Below are 14,447 nucleotides of genomic sequence, written 5' to 3'. Positions count from 1 at the left end.
TTTGACCTATAATCCATATTGATCTTGCAAAAACCACAATCCAATCTTCGATTTTTCAAGGACAACCAGGTTAAAGAGACACATTTAGCCGTCTAGCTCCATAGTCCCCCATTGTTTTTGCACTTATTCGTGATCGCCCCTATCGGAACTGCAGCAGATTGCAGGTATAATGGAGTTAATAGGGAGTGATCCGGCTCTCCGTAAACGGGCTCTGGTGAGGCTCTCCGTAAACGTTTGCTGATGAGGGTTCGAATCCAGCGCGACACAGAGAATCGAAATTAGGTTACTTTAAAAAAAAAAAAAACATTTTCCCGCTGGAAAATGTTATAGTAATGTAGTGCTCAGGTATTCAGTTCAGTTCAGTGCAGTTTTTATTGAGGTGCGACATGCAAAGGCCAGTAAAATGTTTATGAATATGTAGCGAATCTGTCGACATGGGTAGCAGTCAGTTGCTGTTGATAGGTGAAGAGTTCAGATGCAAAACCCCCTAAACGCCATTTTTTTTAAAACTGAGTTAATGATATTGTGTGAATCCTGTCTAAATCTAGAATATGTAAATGTTTTTGTAAAAAAAAACAAAAAAAAACGCTCCCAGCTGTGTCTAAAATATCTAACCCTTAAAGGAGTACCGTCACACTGGTGTGACGGGAATGTTGAGAAATGAACGTTCTAAAGAATATCTGGGTTCATTGAATTCAACCATAGACTGTAAAAAATAGAATTCAACATAGAAGTTTAGAACCTTCAATTGTTGCGGAACTTAGAACGTTCAAAAACCTACACCTTTAAGGGTTAAAATCAAAACCCGCTAAACGCCACTTCACTTTTAACAGCAAAAGCCCCTACTTTCAACAACCAATCAGAACGTGACCTGGACTCGCGTCACGTGCGATAACGCTTGTAAACAAAGACGGAGCCGCAGCCAAAGTCTCCTCAGGAAAGCTAACTTTATCCAGTGAGTTTCTGCGAAATGGCAGCTACTTGGAGGCCTAATACTGACATCGATTACGATGGAATGAGTGAGCCTGTCCTCCAGACAGTGAATGGGCGGAGGAAACGCCGTGTTGTAGAAAATAATGGTCGGTATTAAGCGAATATTACAGCGATATAGTGGCGAAAATGCAATAGCCTGCAACCATAACCGACTGATATGCACCGCGGCAAACTTAACAGCGATCGACCTTGCTTACTTCAAAAAAACAGCTGTACACAGCCAAAGACAAAGTGGCACAGGATGCCATACTTCTGTCCCACATGGACATCATGCCTGTTAAACGGAGGAGGGAGGTTGACGAGGGGACGAGACAACGACAGAGGGACGTGACCATCAAATACTCCGTTTTAAAGGAGGACAAAACAAGGGTTCCTGTCTGCCAGGCGTCTTTCCTCAGCATTTTCTGTAAGTCAACACAGTGTCTTCCTTCACGAGTTTGTGCTGTCTGTTGTGCACACACACACACACACAGAGAGAGAGAGAGAGCCCTGATCATGTTGTTAGTCCAACTCAAACTGATGTATCTTTCTGATGTGAGTCAAGGCTTTGCTATTCTGCTATTCCCTATGGCTATTGGCCTGTATTTAGGCTACAGCCTACAGTAATGATATGAGTTTAACTCAGTCGTTTTTGATGACAGATAAGCACACCTTAGCAAAAGAGTAGGGTAATAATAAGATGGGAGACAGTATCATTATTCAGTGACTAACACTCACCCATCCCACCATAACCTTGCATACACATCACCATTATGAAATAAAAGACAAAACAGTAAATTTAAAACTGTCAATAATCAAGGCATGTTATTTATCTTGTGCATTCATTGTATACTTATAAAAATGGGAAAAAAAGACAAAGCATGTGATTTCAAATATTTTGACATCATTTGCATGAATGAATGAATGAAGGAAAAATTTTCTTCCAATTCCTCCTGATTTTTCACAGTAAGAATGAACAGCCAGTCAGCTTCTTTTTTTTAATTCTCAACTCTCTCTCCCATTTATTGTCATTATAGGTGTCAAGAAAGACAGAGTCCAGGGCATTGCCAAAATGCCTGCCATTGCTGTGCAGGCATTTTATGAAGAGGTGTTGTCAAGTGCAGGTGACAGGGACATTGAACAAGATCTGGAGGATGAGTAAATGGTCTCTCTCTCTCTCACACACACACACACACACACAAATACATGCATGCTCTCTTGCTCTCACTCACACACACGCACACACAAATACATGCATGCTCTCTTGCTCTCTCACTCACACACATGCACACACACGCACGCAGACGCACACATACACACACACACACACCTACCATTAAGTCAATGCACTCTTAGGCAGACACAAACTCATACACACATGCACACATAAGTCACGATAATGACAAAAATGTATGCATGTCTGTTTACACACAGACACACAAGTGCAGGCACAAACTCATAATGGCACACACACACACACACACCTAAAACAGGTTTGTCGTCTCAAACAATCTTTTGTTCATAATGTAAATTAAATTAATTTATTTATATATTTATTTATTTATACTTCTTGGCAGAACATTGCTTAAAGCATAAAGCATAAAGTCTGCAGATGTGAAGAAAATAAACCTATTGGCGTTGTTTAAACAGTGTGGATTTCTATTTCTTAAATGTTGACATGACCGGCTTCTGCCTTCATTTATGAAGATGAGTGTTAGTATTTCTTTGGGTATTGGCTACAATATGGCGCGATTATCTGATGATCATGGGTCCATTAAATTAGATACGAATGTGCCAACCACAACACCAGCACTATCATAACCACCCCAAATGTGTGGCATAATAATTTTCAATGTTTCCAGTTGTATCTTTGGTGGTTTTGTAACACTTACCCATGTCTGTATGGAAAAAAATTGATTTAGAGGGTTTTGCACACAAAGCATTAATGGATTTAGCTGGTTTTGACGCCAAAGAAAGAAAATATTTGTTAAAAACAGTAATTTGGCTGAAGTAACATTTGTGAAATTTACACAGTGTTTTCCCTAACTAATATCCTTGTGATTTCAAATAAATCTAGGTTTCTCTACTTAAATACAAAGGCCTGATAAAAAAAATGTCCTTTTTCTCAAAAAGTGGTCAAGTGGAGTTAGGGGGTTTTGCATCTGAACTCTTCAGGTATACATGACATCTGGACAGGCTCGGAAACCAGTAGGTGGAAAAACCAGAAGGGGCACAACACCGGCAGATTTGAAAGTCTGTTGAAGATGGAGGATTACACCTATTCTCGAGGACATGAAAAGGAGTCGCCCAGGAAGCGAAAAAGATCATTAAAACGCCAACGCGACCGGAAAAACAACAGACCAAGGTCAATATTGGAGTGGCTTTTCTAAGATGGAAAGAGCTCGTGAGGAGCAAGGATTTAAAAAGGGACGCCGAAGTTGCCTGCTTTCTCCTCGACAGGTAATTCGGCCTATTCGTGTAAACATATACAGTCTATGGTGTAAATTCGAAGTTTTAGTTGCTTGGCTTACTATAGCATGGTTGTCCATAACGCTAGAATGACGTCTGGGATACTTTTCCTCGCGTCGATGAAAAAGGATTGTCTGTCCTATGTTGTAACATAAATCTGCTATGACGGATCACGGGCAAAGAGCACTGTAAATTGTAGTTATTTTTCATTGCTTTTGCTTTGTAGCCTAAATGTATCCTAATCTGATAATGCTAGGGTAGCCAATTCCAAGGGTGACGTTCACATCCTGAGGCCTGTCCTGTAGTCGTATTAATTGCAGACGTAGCCTACTAATTACCAGAGGTGGAAAAAGTACCAATACCTTGATAAAATATTACTCAAGTACAAGTTAAAATACCGATCTGAAAATGTACTCAAGTAAAAGTAAAAAGTAGTTAATCTAAAATGTACTTTAAGTAAAAGTTACTTAGTTACTTTTTTTTTTTTTTTTTGGGGGGGGGGGACCAGAACAACCAGTTTTACCAAAGACTTTCTAATGAGGAGATACAGCACTCAAAAAATCCTCCATAGTAATGCATGGGGTTAGTTTGTAACGCCAATATGGCAGTTGTCTACACATATTACAACCCTTCCGCGACAAAACGTCGACATGTGAATACATTGAGCCAATCATGTGGTGTGTTGTAAAATACATTGAGCCAATCATGTGGTGTGCTGTGAAGACATCGTGGCAATCATCTGTTGTGATCTCGCTGCTGGAGCAAGATTGGTGTCGTGAAGCCTTACGCACACGCATTTCTGCTGGAATAGATGCACGATAAGTGCCCAAAAAGTGTTGCAATATGGCCGCCGAGTGGAGGTACTTGCCTGAAAAGGACATTGAGAAATGGAGATCTATGTGAAAAATCACCGGAGTTCTCCTTTAAGTTTGAGCAGTAGTTGATTTTCAAAGTTAGTTGCACTCATCCTTGGGTCGCTTTGCAGTGAACAGTAATCCAGCACAACTGAAAAGCCCCTCACAGGCAGCTGAGGCAGGCAGGCCAATATTGAGTTGCAGAGAGTTTTTTTAATATTTGGAAACGAGCAGAAGGTTCAGCAGATTAAAGGGCGTCGTACTGGGGGGGAAAGTGGGAAGTATAGGGCCCCAATGGAGGAGAGGGCCCGTGAAAAGTGGAATACAGGGGGCACAACATTTTCACCAGGCATTAGTAATAACTCAGGTAATCCACACATAAAAAATCCAAACAACTCCATAAGTAGAGTCATGTAATAAAGTGGAATAACACAGGGGAAAAGTATTGAACACGCTAAGAAAAAGCACTAAGGCAAGGAAAGGGAAGGAACGAGCTGGAATCTGTATAGAGAGTAGTTATCCTTTCTATCTGTGCAAATTAATATAAGCTTGGTTAGTAGCCTACATATTGATGGGCTATAAAAAGGTTTTTCATTACCAAGGTGTCACACAAGAAACATTTCATGATGGATAAAAGCAAAAAGCTCTCCCAAGACCTTTGCAACAATGGGCCAAAATCAGACCTGATACTGCGACCAATAAGTTTTGTCATACAGGAAATGTCTTGAAGCTGTCTTTACAAACAAAGGCTTTTCCACAAAGTATTGAAGAAATTTCAGTAGGCACGTTCAATACTTTTTTCCTGTGTCATTCCAACTCAAAACTCTTATGTTTGGATTTTTTATATGTGTGTTAATATAATGTGTGGTGAAAATTTCGAATAGACTCACTGGAAGTTCAGGCTAATTACTGAAAAGAAAATTAAGCGTTCAATACTTATTTCCACCATATATTTATTTTACCTGAATATTTTAACTTCCAAATTAAATGTCAAAATGAATGTCAGATGAAATTTAAAGTTTGACTGACTGGATTTTGTATACAAAACATGGTGAAAACTGTGTAAGGTCACTCTCACTCTCCCTTGCTAAAGAGCTAAATGGTTTAGTCCGCCTGCACGATTCATAAAGTAGTCTCTTTTGTTTATTTAGTTGAGCATCGCTAGTAGTGGACCGCTAATTGTTTTGCTGCTGGTGCAATGTCTTTCTCCAAGAAAGCCAAGTCAGGTTACTAAAAACAAAGGCCAAAACAGGAAAAAGAGAGACATCAAAATGAGGGGAAACAACTGCTAATAAACTTCTTTCCAAAGAAAGGTGAGCACAAACGTCAAAACACGAAATCCCATGGTGTTTGCTTAAATATCTCCTCAATCATTAGTGCTAAAACGAACTGAGACAACCGATTGGAATAGCGAATATACACTTTCATAGGTTAGGCTAATCTGATGCATTTCGTGATCCAGTCTCCATCACTTTCAGAAAGACTGCATGGCGCCAGCTTGATTCATGTCCTGTTGTAGGCTACATGCTGATCATTATCACTAGGCGAGTGGTTTAGGGCGCAATTTTTTTCTCTCCCTTTCCGTTTTCATTAGTCTTAACTTTTTTTTTACTCAAGTAACGGATGGGATTTTTGATGTAGCGAAGTACAATACTTCACTCAAAATGTAATCAAGTAAAATTTAAAATACCGATTTTATAAACTACTTAAAAAATGCAAAATACACAGAAAAACGACTCAATACAGTAACGTGAGTAAATGTATTTCGTTACTTTCCACCTCTGCTAATTACTAAATTGTCTGAAAGTTTTTCACCATATGAGTGTAGCCTACACCTCAGAATGGGGGAAGGGTAGACTAGCCTAGTCCATTACACTTGTGAATGGAGCAAGTTAGACCAGCCAGCCCATTGAGACTGTTTATTGAGGGTCATTATCATGCAGAACAATAAAATACGGACAGAACTGCTTTGATTGAACTTTAGTCAATGCATCTACCAAAATACATCTTTACTCACGGTCATAAAACGAATGTACTTTGTTTGTGGTTAAAGTGAGACATTCTAACATGTACTGCTCTTTTTTGTCCAGCTATGAGAGAGAACTGAGAGCAGTCACATCAACACCAGTGAAGGGAAAGCCCTAGTATTAACTACTCCAGAAGTGTCCAGCATTTCTAGTGGGACAGACAAGTCAGTCACTGCATGAAAACAATTGTTGATTCTATGTGATTGTTGTTTGATAATAACTGAAAGTATATTTTTAATTTCTTGGTGTTTACCATTTTATGTACTGTTATATGTTGTGAAACGCCCTGCTTATTCATTGCGGATGAGCATCTTGGCGCAATTGCAGAAGCCCCTGAAATTGAGAACCTTGAACAGAGGTAACCCATCAATGCTCATAATGTCTATACCCTAACCCTACATGACATTCTCTATTGTATATTTTCATGATATAAGCATTTATATATATTTTTTACAAAGCCTACATGACATGAGCATCGTGGAGGAGGATGGGGACGAAATTCAATGGTCTTGTTATGTGATACGCGTGCATGCCTTCATTGTAACCTTGCCTGTAACTCAGTCTAGGCAAAGGATCAGCTTTCCAGGAGACTGCAAATTTAGAATGATGGCCCATGTTGCTTCAAAGGCACCATACAAAAAGGAAGGGTTCATGTGTAAATACCATAATTTGTTAATTTCTGTAAATAAATATATTGCAAATAACATTGTTGACCATGTTACTTGTCATTTGCTGTCAAAATGATAAATTACAACTCCTTCTTTAATTATAAGTTTGTGGATGTAATGTATAAGAGGTACCGCATGAACAGTCTCTTATCAATTCTAAAAGTTGTTATTTTCAACATAACTTTTTAAGTCTATCGAACAACAGTACTTTCTTGGCGTGAAAAATTATCTTTTAAATTCAGACACATCATATGTGAAATTCGTGGCACAATTCAAACTGGACCAAAAATAATTGTTACCTCTCCATCAGGGCTTGAAAACGAAATTATTTTTCAAACGTTCCGTTCCGAACGGTTCAGGTAGGCCTATGTTTAACGTTTTCGTTCTTGCATGCGTTCCGCCACCAACATATCGGTACTGAACCGGTTCGGAACGCAAAATATCGTTCGTTCTTAAAGTTCCGGCAGTGTTTGACGGGCCTATCAAGTCTATTTTTGTGGACTTTACCTTAGAATAGACGTAGGCTACTCATTATTTCCCCTTGATTTAGCCTATACCGTAGCTATGCCCAAAAATAATAAATCACAGACGGCATCCAAAAACATTAAGATGGGCTATCCATCCCATAGCCTACAGACTTACTGTAGGCCTAACCTATGCCTATAAATAATTTCTTATTAAAAATATTTCTGGATACGTGCTAAACTCCTTACCTGGTTGTAGCCTAAGTTTTATCCATATGGAGATCTTCAAAGGCTTGCGCTATAATTCCAACCCTGTTCATAAACGAACTTGTCTGTTGCTGACAAGGCCTATCTCAAATTTCCCGTTTAACTCTTCTACATAGAATAGGCTATAATTGCGCAATTATACAACATTTCAACATTTCAATTATACAACATTTCAAATCCCGACTTTAAAACGACAAGGCGTGGACAGGCAAAATAGGCTAGTACGCATAGGCTACAAACAATTTCCAAATCAGTTTCAGTAGCCTACGCTACGAGCTGGCCTAAGATCCGAAGTGGCAGACGGATAGGTTACATTACAACAGCAAGACAAAATATAATTTGGACCAAAGGTCCATTTATTCGTTTTTTTTTTTTTTTTTCAAACTGCAGAAATCAAATTATTAGGCTGTTCGCCTACAATCAAATGAGTAGAACACTTAGGATATGCTTTTGTGAAATTTTATAAAATATATAGAGAACGAGAAAAAAAAACGTTATTAACCGGTTTCGTGGATTTCAGAATAACGTTTCTGTTCCGGAACAGTTGAAGACCATTTTGTTTTCGTTTCCGTTTCCGCTCCTCGTAAAATTCCGTTAGTTTTCGGTTTTCGTTCCTTGAACCGGTTCGGAGCCCTGCTCTCCATAGACCTCTCCAGAATAAGTCCCGCCTCCTAACTTCTGTATCCATCCAACCTTCGGTCGTCAAATGTCTATGGGAAATAACATGGCGTTTTGAAAGATCGTACCTGTCAAACTCTGTATAGGTGACAAAGTAGAAAAAGCTGCTGGACAGATTGGCCTACACACTTCTGCCATCTAGTTTCAACTGGATTTTTTTATTTTCGGTGCCGTTTAAGTAGTATAGTCTATACTTAAACGGCACCGACAATCAAAAAATCCAGTGGAAACTAGATGGCAGAAGTGTGTAGGCTAATCTGCCCACCAGCTTTTTCTACTTCGCTACCTACAGATGTTTTACCGGTGTGATATTTCGAAACGCCATGTTATTTCCCATAGACAATCGACGCCCGGAAGTTGGATGGATACGGAAGTTACGGAGGCGGGACTTATTCTGGAGAGGTCTATTAACTCCCGTTCATATTTTTTTGAAAGATACAGTAGGTCCCTTGTAGCGGCAGTAAAACGGAAGTCACTGGGACACTCTATGGGAGGGGCTAGAAAGTAATATTCAGTTGGTTGTCATATTTCACCGCAGAATTTCACCGCTAGATGGGAGAAGTTCTTACACAAGGTAACTTTAAAATATCTTCATAACTTCATAATAGATCAATTATGTACAGTATACCCTCCATAATTATTCGCACCTCTGCTAAAGTTGACTATAAACCGGTATAAAAAGGAATATGTTGGTGATTTATTGTAATCTCACAATGAGTTTGTTTTAGTTAAAAATTTGTATTTTTTATGAGATTTTCCTTTTTCTCAAAATAAATTTGCTTCCCTTCAGTCAACTTTAGCAGAGGTGCTTCCCTTCAGTCAACTTTAGCAAAGGTGCCAATAATTCTGGAGGGTACTGTAGGCTTTAAGAATAGATTTAAGTAAGGGTAAGGTGTTGATTGAAATGTGAAGAGCAGCAGGGTGTTGCCAGCGGTGGGTCTTGGGTAGAATCAGAGGATACTGAACATCACCCGCTGTAATTGAGTCCTAAAGCACCCTGCTGTGCCTTCAGGAGTTGGTGTGAATGAGAATTGTCAGCTGGTATCACTGACTCTTTCCTATTGAATGTCAGTTTAAATGCAGGTCTGTCAGAATAGTTACATCAGTGCAGTTCAAAAGCTAATGTTTGCGTTCAGTCATAGGCAGTTGGCTCATATGCCACTGCCTCTTCCTGTGCATTCATGTGTACTCCGTCATTTAAGGTTCTCACAGATGTTATCTGAATGTGACTTGGCTTGGTGGGAATATTTTCAGAGGCATTCAAGTGTGTGTGTGTGCGCGTGCGTGTGTGTGTGTGTATGTGTGTGTGTGTGTGTGTGTCACCAAAGTGGTAGTGGTTGTTATGAGCACAATATCTTTATTCAGTAACTAAATAGAGTTGCACACATGGATTCTCACTCAGATAATCCGTATGAAAGCCAGTCAGAGTTGGCCGATGGAATCCGAAAAAGAGGATGTTATGCTCAATTTTAATCTTTACACTTACCCACCTATTTTGAGTTTTTGCTCGAAATTGTTAGAGGCTAACAACCATATAATTAATGTTAGCCTATTTCATTACATGTAGGCCTACTGTATATAGACTAATATATTAGGCCTACTCATAAACAGACGCAATAGATGCATCTTTTGCTTGTTTCTCCTCTCCTTTGCTCTTTTTTCCTACCTGATGGCTTTAACAAATAGGAGCTTATTAGAAATGTATGCTATTCCTGAAGCACAAAATAGGAGCTTTCAGTCCATTGCCTCCCAGTCCTAATTGTAACATGTGCTCGATCGATGAGATGAGTAATGTGCAGAAGCAGAGCCTCAGGTGGATTACTGTATGTGCAGCTTGGTTGCTTGATAGAGCCAAGCCTGTTGTTACAGAAGCGGTGGGTTTTGAAGTTGTCCATTAAAAAACTAGTGCTACCGCATAGTGTGTGTGTTCACTTGTGAGTGTGTGGGGGGATAATGGGGTGTGTGTGTGTGTGTGTGTGTGTTCATGTGTTCATGTGCGTGCTTGTGTGTGTGCATGCCTCTGAGTGTGTTTTTGTATGTGTGTGTGCGTGCGCACGCATGTGTGTGCAGGGGCATTGCTCTTTTTTCCTACCTGATGGCTTTAACAAATAGGAGCTTATTAGAAATGTATGCTATTCCTGAAGCACAAAATAGGAGCTTTCAGTCCATTGCCTCCCAGTCCTAATTGTAACATGTGCTCGATCGATGAGATGAGTAATGTGCAGAAACAGAGCCTCAGGTGGATTACTGTATGTGCAGCTTGGTTGCTTGATAGAGCCAAGCCTGTTGTTGCAAATTATTTATGGAAATAGTCTGCTTCCTCGCTGATAAATCTAATATATGTTTTAGGTTAGAAATCCGAAATCTCTTGAAACTCCTGCTTTTAGAGTGCTTTTACCACAGTTTGTATGACCGGTGTGACGCCCCAGCTGGTCAGTGCTGGGTCTTGTCGCACTTCTTGCTCTTTGTTTGTGTTGGCTCTGCTGCTGTTCTGTGTGTGGCCTACAGGGGGAGCTCTGCAGAATGGCGTGGGCTAATTGCGCCAGCGATTAGGGCAGAATATAAGCGGGTCCCGGGAGCCTGCTTCAAGCTCTCTCGCTCTCTCTCCGCTTCCGCTGATTGCCGGTTCCAGAGTTGCAGGGTGCTGTCGTTGCGGCCGGACGGGCTGCGCCCTGTTCGTTTCTTTTGGTTTTGCACTTCACCTCACTATGCTGACATACACTACAGTCTTGCTTTACTCTTCATTCACTGACTTTTGTACATAGTTCATTTATTTAATAAATATTTTCTTAATTTTGAGCAGCGTGTGGTCTCCCCTTTTATGTTGTGTTTGCCTTGAGCCGGGCAGGCACAACATATGGGGGCTTCGTCCTATAATTACAATCTGGACCCTTTTTCCGTGCGTTTTTGATGCGCCTATGGGTAAGTAAGCTGCGGCGTTTACAGTGGGTTAACGATATGTGGGCCTATGACGTTGGAGTAGCCTAATGAAACGCACAGGTGTAAGAGTGGTAGTGGTTGGGGGAAACCGCATGTTGCTTCTTTTGTTTGGGGCTTTTGTGAACGTAATTGGTAAGGAGACCTAGTTACCGGTAATTTACTTTCAGTTGTGTTTATTTGTTTCCTTTTGTTTTGTCGTGATGTGTTTGAGCAATTCATGTGGCTGGATTAAACGAGTTTGGAGCTGTCGTCTTTCCTCGGCTTAGAGCGCCTGTGCGCTGGGGCCTTAGGCTGGTGTGCCACTGTGTCTGGGCCGAGGACATCGCCGTGGAGATCCGGGTTGAATTGACTTCGGTCGGGGCAGCTCGACTCCAGCGGTATTTGGTGAGTAAAGAACTCGGTTCTTGGGCACAGTGTGAAGATAGGTTAGTATATGGTGGGTAAATGTTTAGAAACGAGGAAGCTCCGTAGTTTGTCCGGTTTCATGAACTTTGTGCATCATGATTTAGTTATTTGGATATAAGTTATGGCAGTTTGGAAGATCTGTTTTTTTTTTAATGAGTGTTGGTTAAACGTTATGGTTTATGTGAAAGTAGCCTACATGTAACGGTATCATGAATGTGTTGGAAGAATTTTTACAAGCTCCGTCGGAGGAGTTGTTGTCTAAATTGACAAAAGATCAGCTGTTCAGCGTAGCAGAGCATTATGAATGGGAAATTACGATTGCTAAAACTAAAAAAGAGCAAGTGTTTGTTTTCATCCTTAACAAGTTGAAAGGGAGTCGGGTGTTGCCTGCTTCACCAAGCGACACCGAGAAATCCGTATCTCCTGTAACGTTAGTAACATCAGACGAACATCAGACGGCAACACAGTTAAATACATCATTGGATTCAAGCACGCAGCTTTCTAGCCATCTGACGTTCGAACAACAAGCAGAGTTGCTGAAAATGCAGCTCGAGCAAAAGAAGTTAGAAGCGCAGGAAATAAAAATGCAAACCCAACTCGAACAAAAAAGACTGGAAGCTCAGCTTGAACAAAAGAAATTAGAACTTCAAGAAAGGGAAAAAGATTGTTTATTGGAAAGGGAAAAGCTTAAACACAGTGAATTATTAGAAATGGAAAAACTGAAAAGCAATGAGCTTTTAGAACTTGAAAAGCTTAAGCATAAAGAGCTGGAAAGGGAAACTGAAAATAAGCGGCTTAGGTTGATTGCTGACGGTAAAATGTCTGCTAGTGGCAATGGTGGAAATTTATCTCCGTCTTCTAGGTTATCGTCAATGATTAAGTTTCTCCCAAAATTTAACGAGCGTGACCCAGACGTCTTTTTCTCCCTGTTCGAGAATGTTGCTGCGGATAAAAGTTGGTCTGATGAAGATAAGACTCTCCTTTTACAAACAGTTTTGGTTGGTAAAGCGCAGGAGGCCTTTGTTGCTTTGTCTCCTGGTGAGAGGAAAGTTTATCGGTGTGTTAAAGAGGCAGTCTTAAAGTGTTATGAGTTAGTCCCCGAAGCGTATCGCCAACGTTTTCGTAGTTGGAAAAAAACTGACAAGCAAACGCACGCAGAGGTGGCTAGGGAACTTGTTACATTTTTTCAGCGCTGGCTGTCATCTGAAGGGGTTGATACTTTTGAAGCTTTAACTGAGCTTCTGGTCATTGAACAGTTCAAAAACATCTTGCCAGAGCAGGTAGCTGTATATGTCAATGAACATAGAGTGAAAACCGTGTCAGACGCAGCTGCGCTTGCCGATGGATATGCGTTAATACACAAGACTCATCTGCGTGGTTTTGTTCCGCGTAATAACGCGTATAGTCGGCAGGATCGCCCGCCTCATCGCTTTTCACCTGGTCATTCAATGTCTCAACCTGGTAATTTCAAGTCTCAACCAGGTAAGTCGAGCAGGGCTCGTGATTGTGATGTACAAGATAATTGCAATTATTGTTTTGAGCAAGGGCATTGGAAGAGGGACTGCCCGTTGTTAAAAGCACGCAACAAGTCAAGGGCAAGTGGGAAATTTGCTGGTTGTGTGGCTAAAAGTAGGCCTGCTGTTGATAAGCATGTTGAGTCTGTTAAAGCTGATGTGTCTCCTGATTCTAAGTCTGTGTCCAAGGCTTTGGATTCTGAGCGTCCAAATGTACCAGTGGAGATGGTGGGAACAGGTGTATCAGATGTTGATTACAGTCCATTTGTTTCTGATGGTTTTGTCTCCCTGTTAGGCGATGCTCAGAGGACTTCAGTGAAAATTCTCCGCGACACAGGGGCTTCAGAGTCTTTCATTAGCCAGTCTGTTCTGCCTTTTTCATCGGTCTCAGATACAGGGAGTGTTGTGTTAATCCGTGGTATTGGGCTTCAATCTTTGTCGGTGCCATTGCATAAAATCTGCTTGTACTCTGGGTTTGTTAATGGGGAGGTCACCATTGCTGTTCGTCCATCTTTGCCCGTAGATGGTGTGGACATTATTGTGGGAAACAATATTGCGGGTCATTGTGTTTGGCCAGAGGGGGCGCCAGCACCGCCTCCTGTGGTTAAAATGGAGGTTAAGCCATTGGCTGAGCCTGACGAGTGTCTCAAACAGTTTCCAGAAGTGTTCACGGCCTGTGCTGTGACGCGGGCCATGGCTCGTACACAGGCTGAGGACACATCTAAAGTATCCAAGTCTAGCGTGAAATTGTTTGTTCCAAAACTACCAACTCCTCTTTCTCGTAGTGAAGTGGTGCATGCCCAGAGTAAAGATAAAGATCTTGCAAAGTATTTTGATTTGGCCTCAGATGAGTCTAGTAATTACCGTGTTCGAGATGGCTTATTGCTTCGCAGGTGGCTGCCACATGCATGCACGGAGGTGGCAGATTCAGTGTTGCAGGTTGTAGTGCCTGAAGAATATCGTGGTGTGGTATTAAAAACTGCTCATGGGGAGGTGGATGGACATTTTGGTGTAAAGAAGACCTACAATCGGCTACTTGAACATTTCTATTGGCCGCGAATCAAAAGGGATGTAGCGAGTTTTGTTAAAGCTTGTCATGTGTGTCAAATTGCAGGTAAACCAAACACATCTCTTAAACCGGCACCCCTACATCCGATTCAATCTGTAGGTACTCCTTTTGACCATTTAA

The 14,447-nt window shown here is 40.9% G+C and overlaps 1 protein-coding gene and 1 long non-coding RNA gene across 3 annotated transcripts in view; both read left to right on the top strand.

Annotated features, from left to right (window-relative positions):
• The first annotated feature begins 820 nt into the window (after positions 1–820).
• Positions 821–14,447, top strand: part of LOC121705904 (transmembrane protein 114) — a 43,396-nt gene continuing 29,769 nt past the window's right edge. The window contains exons 1-2 of one of the 2 annotated variants that reach the window (XM_042087230.1): positions 821–1,399; positions 2,010–2,130. In XM_042087230.1, coding sequence (XP_041943164.1) covers positions 1,255–1,399; positions 2,010–2,130 — 266 coding nt within the window. In that variant the 5' untranslated portion in view covers positions 821–1,254. Of the gene's footprint in view, positions 1,400–2,009; positions 2,138–14,447 lie in introns of those variants that run through there. The other variant, XM_042087232.1, reaches the window with a different exon arrangement.
• Positions 6,620–7,033, top strand: LOC121705905. The gene is made up of 2 exons (XR_006030917.1): positions 6,620–6,680; positions 6,895–7,033. It is a non-coding gene; the product is annotated as an uncharacterized LOC121705905 (long non-coding RNA).

This window comes from Alosa sapidissima, chromosome 3 (assembly GCF_018492685.1).
Source record: "Alosa sapidissima isolate fAloSap1 chromosome 3, fAloSap1.pri, whole genome shotgun sequence".
In the NCBI taxonomy this organism is placed as follows: domain Eukaryota; kingdom Metazoa; phylum Chordata; class Actinopteri; order Clupeiformes; family Clupeidae; genus Alosa; species Alosa sapidissima.
Note: the sequence above shows the minus strand (reverse complement) of the source record. Positions and strands in the feature narration are given on the sequence as shown.